The 8,912-nt window shown below is 35.6% G+C and overlaps 1 protein-coding gene across 4 annotated transcripts in view; it reads right to left on the reverse strand.

The window, feature by feature from the left end:
* Window positions 1–2,150: 2,150 nt before the first annotated feature.
* DENND6A (DENN domain containing 6A) overlaps window positions 2,151–8,912 on the reverse strand; it is a 59,597-nt gene continuing 52,835 nt past the window's right edge. For all 4 annotated transcript variants that reach the window (XM_081819384.1, XM_081819387.1, XM_006737302.3 and 1 more), the window contains 6 exons: window positions 8,596–8,685; window positions 6,848–6,901; window positions 6,633–6,742; window positions 6,113–6,215; window positions 4,874–4,948; window positions 2,151–4,419 (listed from right to left, as the gene is read on the reverse strand). In XM_081819384.1, coding sequence (XP_081675510.1) covers window positions 4,288–4,419; window positions 4,874–4,948; window positions 6,113–6,215; window positions 6,633–6,742; window positions 6,848–6,901; window positions 8,596–8,685 — 564 coding nt within the window. In that variant the 3' untranslated portion in view covers window positions 2,151–4,287. The remainder of the gene's footprint in view (window positions 4,420–4,873; window positions 4,949–6,112; window positions 6,216–6,632; window positions 6,743–6,847; window positions 6,902–8,595; window positions 8,686–8,912) is intronic.

Here is an 8,912-nt window from a genome sequence, read left to right on the forward strand (position 1 = left end):
AACTAATGATGTAATGTATGGTGATTAAAGTAAAATTTTTTTTTTTTTTAAAGATTTTATTTATTTATTTGAGAGAGAGAGAATGAGAGACAGAGAGCATGAGAGGGAGGAGGGTCAGAGGGAGAAGCAGACTCCCTGCCAAGCAGGGAGCCCGATGCGGGACTTGATCCAGGGACTCCAGGATCATGACCTGAACCGAAGGCAGTCGCTTAACCAACTGAGCCACCCAGGCGCCCGCTAAAGTAAAATTTTTAAAAAATATTTGAAATCTTGCCATTTGCAACAACATGGATGGAACTAGAGGGTATTATGCTAAGCAAAATAAGTCAATCAGAGAAAGACAATTATCATATGATCTCACTCATATGTGGAATTTAAGAAACAAAACAGAGGGTCACAGGGGAAGAGAGGAAAAAATAAAACAAGATGAAATCAGAGAGGAAGACAAACCATAAGAGACTCTTAACTCCAGGAAACAAACAGGGTTGCTGGAGGGCGGTGGGTGCGGGATGGGGTAACTGGGTGATGGGCATTAAGGAGGATGTGTGATGTAATGAGCACTGTGTGTTATATGCAACTGATGAATCACTGAACTCTACCTCTGAAACCAATAATACACTGTATGTTAATTAATTGAATTTAAATAAAAACAAAACAAAAAGATAGCCAGTAATATCAGTTAAAACACCAACAGATACTAAAATTGGTAATCAAGGAAGCAAGATATAAATATATGTTTAGAATTATTGGAACGAGGGGTGCCTGGGTGGCTCAGTCGTTAAGCGTCTGCCTTCGGCTCAGGTCATGATCCTGGGGTTCTGGGAACAAGCCCCGCATCGAGCTCCCTGCTCAGGGGGAAGCCTGCTTCTTTCTCTCCCACTCCCCCTGCTTGTGTTCCCTCTCTTGCTGTGTCTCTGTCAAATAAATAAAATATTTAAAAAAAAAAAAAGAATTATCAGAACGAACTAAAAATAGGAAGAATTAAAAACTTCATCTTTGGAGTATGCAGTTTGGTATTGAAAGATAGCATATGAAATTATTTTTGCTTTTTATGATAGACCTTTTTGTACTTCTTGTTGCATCAACTCTTGCTGTTTTAATACAAATACATATTTTTAAAATGAAACTTACAATTACTTAGAAAAATATAAATACAAAATACACAGCTCAAAGCAGTATATTATGACAATTGTTCAAGTCCTAGCTCTACCCTTAGCAGTCACATAACATTAGTCAAGATTTTTGACAATTCTGTTCTCAGTTTTCTTACTGTGAAATAGGAATGGAAAAGTGCATACCTGGGGTGCCTGGGTGGCTCAGTTGGTTGAGCATCCAACTCTTGATTTCAGCTCAGGTCATGATCTCAGGGTTGTGACATTGAGCCTCACATCAGGCTTCATGTGGAGTCTGCTTAAGATTCTCTCTCTCCCTCTCCCTTTGCACCCCTACCCCCGCTCGCGTGTGTGCTCTCTCAAAAAAAAATAAGATAAAATTTTTAAAAAGTGCATGCCTTTTAATAGTAATATTGTAAGGATGAGGTCATATATGTAATTACTGCATAGCATATTGAACTGTATTGTAACAACATAATAGAGACTACTTATTGTTTTGTTTTGAAAAAATAAAAATAAATGAACTAAGTTTGAGCAAAAGAAAACAAAAGGACAGATTTTAATAGAATCTCTTTTAAATGTACTGAATATTTTATAGTACACTTTTAAGGATATTACCCAGTAACTTCAAAAAGTAGTAACAGCCAATATATTTTATTATCAACAAATAAATTAAAATCCAAAGGATAGTATCATATGCTTTAAAAAAGGGAGATGAAGAAATAAAAGTAATTTGAGATTTAAAAAAAGGTAAAAAAAAAAAAAAGTAGTAAATAAGGGGGAATCCAGCAAGAGCTACCTACATTATTAAGCTAAAATTTTTTCATCAGAACATTTCAGATGTGAAGTGAAATCACTTCATTGATCTGTTAGTACACTGGACTGCTGTTCACTTGTTCATAGTAAAAAGAAGGTTTTCATTTGAATTTTTAAAAATAAGTTGGGAAGTAAAAGGAATCTCATAATGCACAAGTTTCATTTATTATGCATTTTCTCCAGCATTCCAACCTTACTGAGAAATAACACAAGACATCCAAGTGCTTTAAAATCCAAGGCCTTTAATTCATTTTTCAGTAATGACCACAAATGCCTTCACAAAACTTCTTTTTCACAAAAACAGAAGGCACTAGGCATTACATAACACCCTGAAAGCAGTGATTCCCTCTGATGCTGGTGGAGATAAACATTAAACGGCAGGTTTTAGGTCTTAATGTCCCCTCAAAAAAAAAAAGGACAACACTGAAAATCACACACAAAAATTGTTACCAGTCTTTCTCAGATTCCCAATGCAATTTTAAGTTAATTTTAGAAGTACATAATTTGAAATTAATAGGTAAACCAGGTAAGTATGATATGGTTTTCAACATGTGTTAGGTTTTAGTTAAATACAGTAAATAGGAAGATACTGTTATTATGCTCCTTGGCATCCTTTGCTACTCTTTAGAAACTGTGCAAAATAAACTTGAAATGATACATCCTGTAGTGGTATAATTTAAAAGATCCTTGATATGACACTAACAACTTTCAAATTCTGGTCACAAACTGCATATAAATTGTAAGATTATTAAAATACCCCTTTTTGAAAAAGAATAAGATGACCATTTATACCTAAATAAGGTTTCCCAGAAAGATATGAAATACTCTAGCGTATAAAAGTAGTTGCCCCTTTTCCATAAGGACAATGTTGTTTCACAAAATAACTCATATGATCCAAGGCAAATGATTTCTTTCAAATACCATATTCTCTCTATGACTTTGAGGTATGCTTCAAGAGACTATATCCATGAGAAAAGGGCACATTTAGGTTTAATACCACAGTTACAAACACAAAGAGGCTTTCTGGGTCAGGAGTGCCCTTAAGAGTTGCATTAACAGAAAACAAGAGACAGCTTCTGAAGCCATTTCTTTTACAAACACATACAACTAAATTTGGTTGCTGAGAGGGTGATTCAAGACACAGCTATTTACATATGTGCTATGTCATGTGTGGCTATTTTAAATAGTGGCTTCTGGAGGACACTCCTATTCAAACACAAACCAAGCAACCTTATTCTACCAAACCACAATCTTCTATTTTTGGCAAGGTGGTATTGTTCAAACAAAACAGAAACAAACAAAACAACGGCAACAACAAAAAACTAGCTATAACAGTGATTTAGGCAGAAGTCCCCATGTCTAACAACAGTAGGGAAAATGTTCTGAGAAATATTAATTTTGGGGGAAAAAATCCTACCAAACAAATAATGCTGAAAACTAATCTTATAATCACTTACATGACTATAACGTAAAACGTTTATGAATGCCTTTGAAATGAGAATAGTTCAGTTTAAAAAATAGCTGATTATGAGGTTTACAATTAGAATGTCTCTAAAAAAACATCCAAGCTAATTAACCTAAACAGGTTCAACTAGTAAGTGGTAAGAAGAAATAAACTCTTCCATAATTAATATTAGATTCTTTCTTGCCTTTGGAGAAACTGGTAACATTAAACTTGAAATGATATAGAATATAATGAAATGAAACCTACATGACAACTAAAAACAAAACAAAAAACCACACCAGGGCACTACTAATAAACATGATGGGAGGCAAGAAAGGTATCTTTAAGCAGTGATTACTCAGAAGAATGCCTTATAAAATTACGTATCATAATCAAGTTAAGAAAAAGCTTCAAGACTAGCAGCTGAGCTTTGTGAAACATGTAGGACAACAGAAGGCACTACGAAAGCATTAATTACTTCTAACTACCATCGGACAGATTAGTCTTCTTCTTCTTAAGAAGCTAGCCAGTGTGAATGTTATTTTTATATCCCCCTGAGTTTTAACATGATTGGGCAGAGCAGCACCAATTTAAAAAAATATCTGCAATGCCAGCACTGCAGTTTGGAATCACTTATACTGATGGCCCCACAGGTCTCTCATAAGAGCACTTTAGAACATGATTAAAAATACAGAAATGCCTTTCGGTGTTTCAGTATTAAAGTGGAACCACCACAGTATCCATTTTTAAAAATAATGCACTAAAAAGGTCTGTTTAGTCAGTATAGTCTTTCCATCCTGTAGCTAGCATTCACGGCTATTTTCCACGCTGAGACATCTCCTTTGTGCGTTGGGCTGAAATGTCAGTATGCTTCACAGTGCACAATCCTTTTTGGCTGGAAACTCCTAGCAAATGTCATGTCATGTCCGTTTTGAGCAGTATGCCTTGTAGGTCCTCTGGCAATGCTAAGATAATTGCATCTATGTGTGTCCGTAACTTTTCCATAGTGTCAGGTTTCACAGGTAAATGCTCTCGATCAGCCTGCAACTACAGAAGGAACATTTGGAAGCATTTCATATTAATACACTGTATTCTCTAAATGAACAATTTTAATGGTCTAATGATTTGGAAAATTCAAACTTACACTAGAATTTAGAGGAACTGTAAAAAAGCAAACAACATGCCATTTAAACAATATATTGCTGAGCTCATAAAAGACTTCTATGTAAATTAATAGATAATACCTATAGATACCATGTGGTATTAAATATAAGTGACAATGTTTTTTGTAGAGCTCATTAGACTCCCTGTAAATACTTTTAAAATAATATGGCATCACTGTGATCTGCTTGAGTGACCAAGTATTCTCAGTCAGATCTACCATCAATTGACCAATCTTAAGTGCTCTCATTTAAAAGGCTCCTTCTGCAACACATCATGAACGGTCACCTCAAATATGAGGAAAATATCTTCATGGATCTTTGCTGTTTTGGCTACATACCAGCTTATTTTTTAGCTTCAATACAAGGTCTACTGTTTCTACTTCTGTGTGTTTCTGGGTCCAGAGAAGTAAATCCTACAAGAATAAACAAATCCCAAATCAGTAAATACTCAAAATATGTTTCAAACTGCTCTATTTTAACAGGCAAGGCTACTGAGCAGGAAGGATAGGAAGGAAAAAGAAAACAGAGTATGTAACTCAGATACAGCATTACAGTACAGGAATAATACTCCATATGACATTCTAACATTAATTAGATAATTTTTGACATTAGCTAGAACAACCGTCTAATAGTTGGGAAATAAAACAATGTAAGAAACTCCTTTCTAGATAGCCCTTTTAGATCAACGAAAAAATTACAACTCCAAGTATAATACTAATCCCCATCCTTACTCAGTAGTAAGTACCTTAATTTATAAGGAACATTAACAAATTAAGACAACCGTGAACATGAATCTATTACTGGCTGTAAACTTTGACATCTACAAACAAGCTTTTCCTCGGCTTATTTGTGGTTGCCTTCATTGTATTCCTTCTCTCACAACCATAGTCACTGGGAGTTGATGATTAGAAAGTTCACTTCAAGGCTAGCCCATCTCAAGCTAAATAAAGATGAAACTATTCTTTATATTTTCACAAGGAGCTCAATTTAAAATAGTCTCGTGACAAACTATAGATTAAAAACAGTCAAAATACAGGAAAAAAATTGTTAATAATAACTGGAAAGATTTGAATCTTGATTCTATCCAGGGGAATGCTAGTAAATATTTAACCACCAGTTCTCTAGGAAAAGTCTCTGGTTTGTAGCATTTGCCAATGTGGTATAATACTCCCACTGTAGCCAATTTCAAGCTACCAACATGAGATCACTGAACGTAAAGGTGGGAAGAGATGTACACAGTTAGCTCCTGTGGGTCAGTGTAAGCAGGGCTCTAGCTCACTGCTGGCTTCATTACTTAGCAGTGATGTAATCTGAAGCAAGTCACTTAACTTATAATCCTTAGGGGTCTCATAATGCAGATTATAACACCTACTTCAATGAATTGTTGTAAGGATTAAAAGACATTATCCATCTAAAGCACCTACACAGTCCTTGACACACAGCACATGATCTAGAAAAGTGAGGTATTACTTATTTACAAAGTAGTGGATATGGGTATAATCTCCCAGCCTCTAAGGATAATGTTATCTTTATTTTCCATAGTTGTTAATCATCACATAAACACACTGTTTTCTAACCTCTTCGCAAAGAGCTTCTAAATGGAGTGCCTCCAATTTCTGGGTCATTTCCTTCCGCCGGGTCTTGAACCAACCATCAAAATTTGGAGATTTCAGAAAATGCCTATAAAAATAAATTTTAAAAAAGCAAAGTTTGATTATGACTTACTTCCTGTCCTCAATACCTTTCCTACCAATAGCTTGGAGAACCATGTGAAACAATGGAATTTTTATTTATTTATTTATTTGAATTTTTTTTTTAAAGTAAGTTTAAGTCCAGTTTTTTTTTTTTTTTTTTAAGATTTTATCTATTTATTTGACAGAGAGAGAGAGCGAGACAGGAACACAAGCAGGGGGAGTGAGAGGGAGAAGCAGGCTTCCTACCAAGCAGGGAGCCCGATGTGGGGCGCGATCCCAGGAGCCTGGGATCATGACCTGAGCTGAAGGCAGACACTTAACGACTGAGCCACCCAGGCGCCCTATTTTGTTTTTAAATAAAGCTCTACAGATGGGTGAAAAAGAAGGGAAAAAAAAGACCAACCGGTAAAGTCCAATCCAATCGCCTTTTATTCTAGAGGTCAGCTGAGGTCCTGTTTTCTCAAGTGTCTTCATAAATTCTTCTGGAAGGAACTGTCTTAATTGGGGTGGACTCTAGAAATTAGGACATACTGATTTAAAAATTAGAAATGGCTATACTCCCAGGAGCTAATTACAGTTAGAGAACTCAAATTAGAATTTAACTGAATAAAGTTATACCTTCCATGGAGAGATACTTTTCTGCAAAGGCATCAAGCTTGCCACATATCTTTCCTGAAACCAAAAAAAAGTTAATCAAAGTTAGGCATTCTTTTTTTTTTTAAGATTTTATTTATTTGTTTATTTGAGAGAGAGAGAGAGTGCACATGCAAGGGAGGGGAAGGTGAGAAGAAGGAGAGAGAGAATCCCAAGCAGACTCTTCGTTGAGCACAGAGCCTGATGTGGGGCCCAATTCCATGACCCTGAGACCACGACCTGAGCCAAAACCAACAGTCAGATGCTTAACCAACTGAGCCACCCAGGTGCCCCAAAGTTAGGCATTCTTACCTAGAGAGTCTTCAAAAACACATAAACAGACCCCCCTTAAAAGAAATGGGTTTATAAGTTTTTCATCATATGCTCTTTCAATGGACAGCAGCAATGCATCACTTCCCATAACGGACATAGCAAAATTTAGATTGAATTGAGAAGTCAGATTTTCAATAAGAATTTAACTAAATCTTAAATAATTCAAGGGACTGCATATTTTTAGTGATAATCATTAACCCTATTGGGTGAGTATGTGCCAGAAAATGTACTCAACATTTTATATGCATGATCTCTTTTAATCCCTGCAACCATCCCGTGTGGCCATTATTACTGGAAAAGAGGCTTTGGAAAGCTAAGTAAGACGCCCAAGGTCACACAGCCTGAACCTGAATTCAGGTCTACTTGACTTCAGTCTATGCCCTTAAGCACTACAGTAAAGTTCATTTCAAATCAAACAGATTTAAATGGAACAAAATTAATTAACATCCATAGACCAAGAAAGAGTATTTTGCCTCAAAATGTAATAGCAAAGATCTCCAGGTTGCTCCCATATGATATTCACAGATAGATTACATTAATAACTACATAGAATCTCTCTTGGATGCAGTCTACAGACTAGGACCACATTATGTACTATCTGATACTGTGAGGCATCTTTTAGTATTTTAATATGCTATTCTACTGAATTTCATAGAATAACCATATCATCTAGTCATTTATTCCATAAATATTGAGTGCTACCAGATGCCAAACTGAAGAGAAGATAATGAACAAGACAGATAAGGCCCCTGTCATCATAGAGTTACTGGCCTCATGGATATCATATCAAATTGTGCTCAAGAAAATAGTATCAGAGGGCCACCTCAGTGGCTCAGTCGGTTAAGTGTCCAATTCTTGATTTTAGCTCAGGTCATGATCTTAAGGTTGTGAGATGGAGCCGCACATCAGGCTCTGCGCTCAGCACAGAGTCTGCTTGAGATTCTCTCTCCCCCTGCTCGTGCTCATTCTCTCTCTCTCAAATAAATAAATAAATAAATAAATAAAATCTTTTTAAAAAAAGTAGCTTTGAAAACAAAAAAGGAAATAATATCAGAAAGAAGTTCCAGGTTAACCTTGTTTTAAGGTGTAAAATGCAATAATTATGTAATACTTCACAATTATCTCATTTCAGATTCACAGCAACCCTGAAAGATATTTAGGAAAAGTGGAATTAGCCACATTTTACAGATAAAGAAAATGAGGGTCAGAGAGGAAGTGACTTGCCAAAGTTACACAGTTAATATTAGAACAGAGTCCAGGTCTCCTGCAAAGGGTTCTATTTTTAATCACCAAACACATGAGCAGGCAAAACACATAAACTAAGGTTTTTGTGAATGGGGAAAACATTCATATATCCTTCAACAAATCATTAAATTAAACAAATACCTATGTTAACTTACCAATGGAATGATGAAGCTTTGTGTCAGTTCCAAAAAGTAGCGTCGGAGAATAACACTTTGAGCCTCAGAAGGACGTTTCTGTTGTACACCCTTAAAAGAAAAAGCAATGAAAACCTACATTCTAGGGTAAGGAAGAATATAAAACAAAGCATAATTATAGTAGTTCAACTGATATGTAAATACATACTTTTACTTGATTGAAAAAAAACCCTAGAACTTCACCTTCAATTTAACCTTAAGTTCATTGTGCAATATCCTGTGAAAAAAAACCCTAAGCGCAAACATCACATGTTCATCCCACACTTAAAAGTATCAGT

Source organism: Leptonychotes weddellii, chromosome 1, assembly GCF_054177405.1.
Source record: "Leptonychotes weddellii isolate Sample4059 chromosome 1, ASM5417740v2, whole genome shotgun sequence".
NCBI classification, from domain to species: Eukaryota; Metazoa; Chordata; class Mammalia; order Carnivora; family Phocidae; genus Leptonychotes; species Leptonychotes weddellii.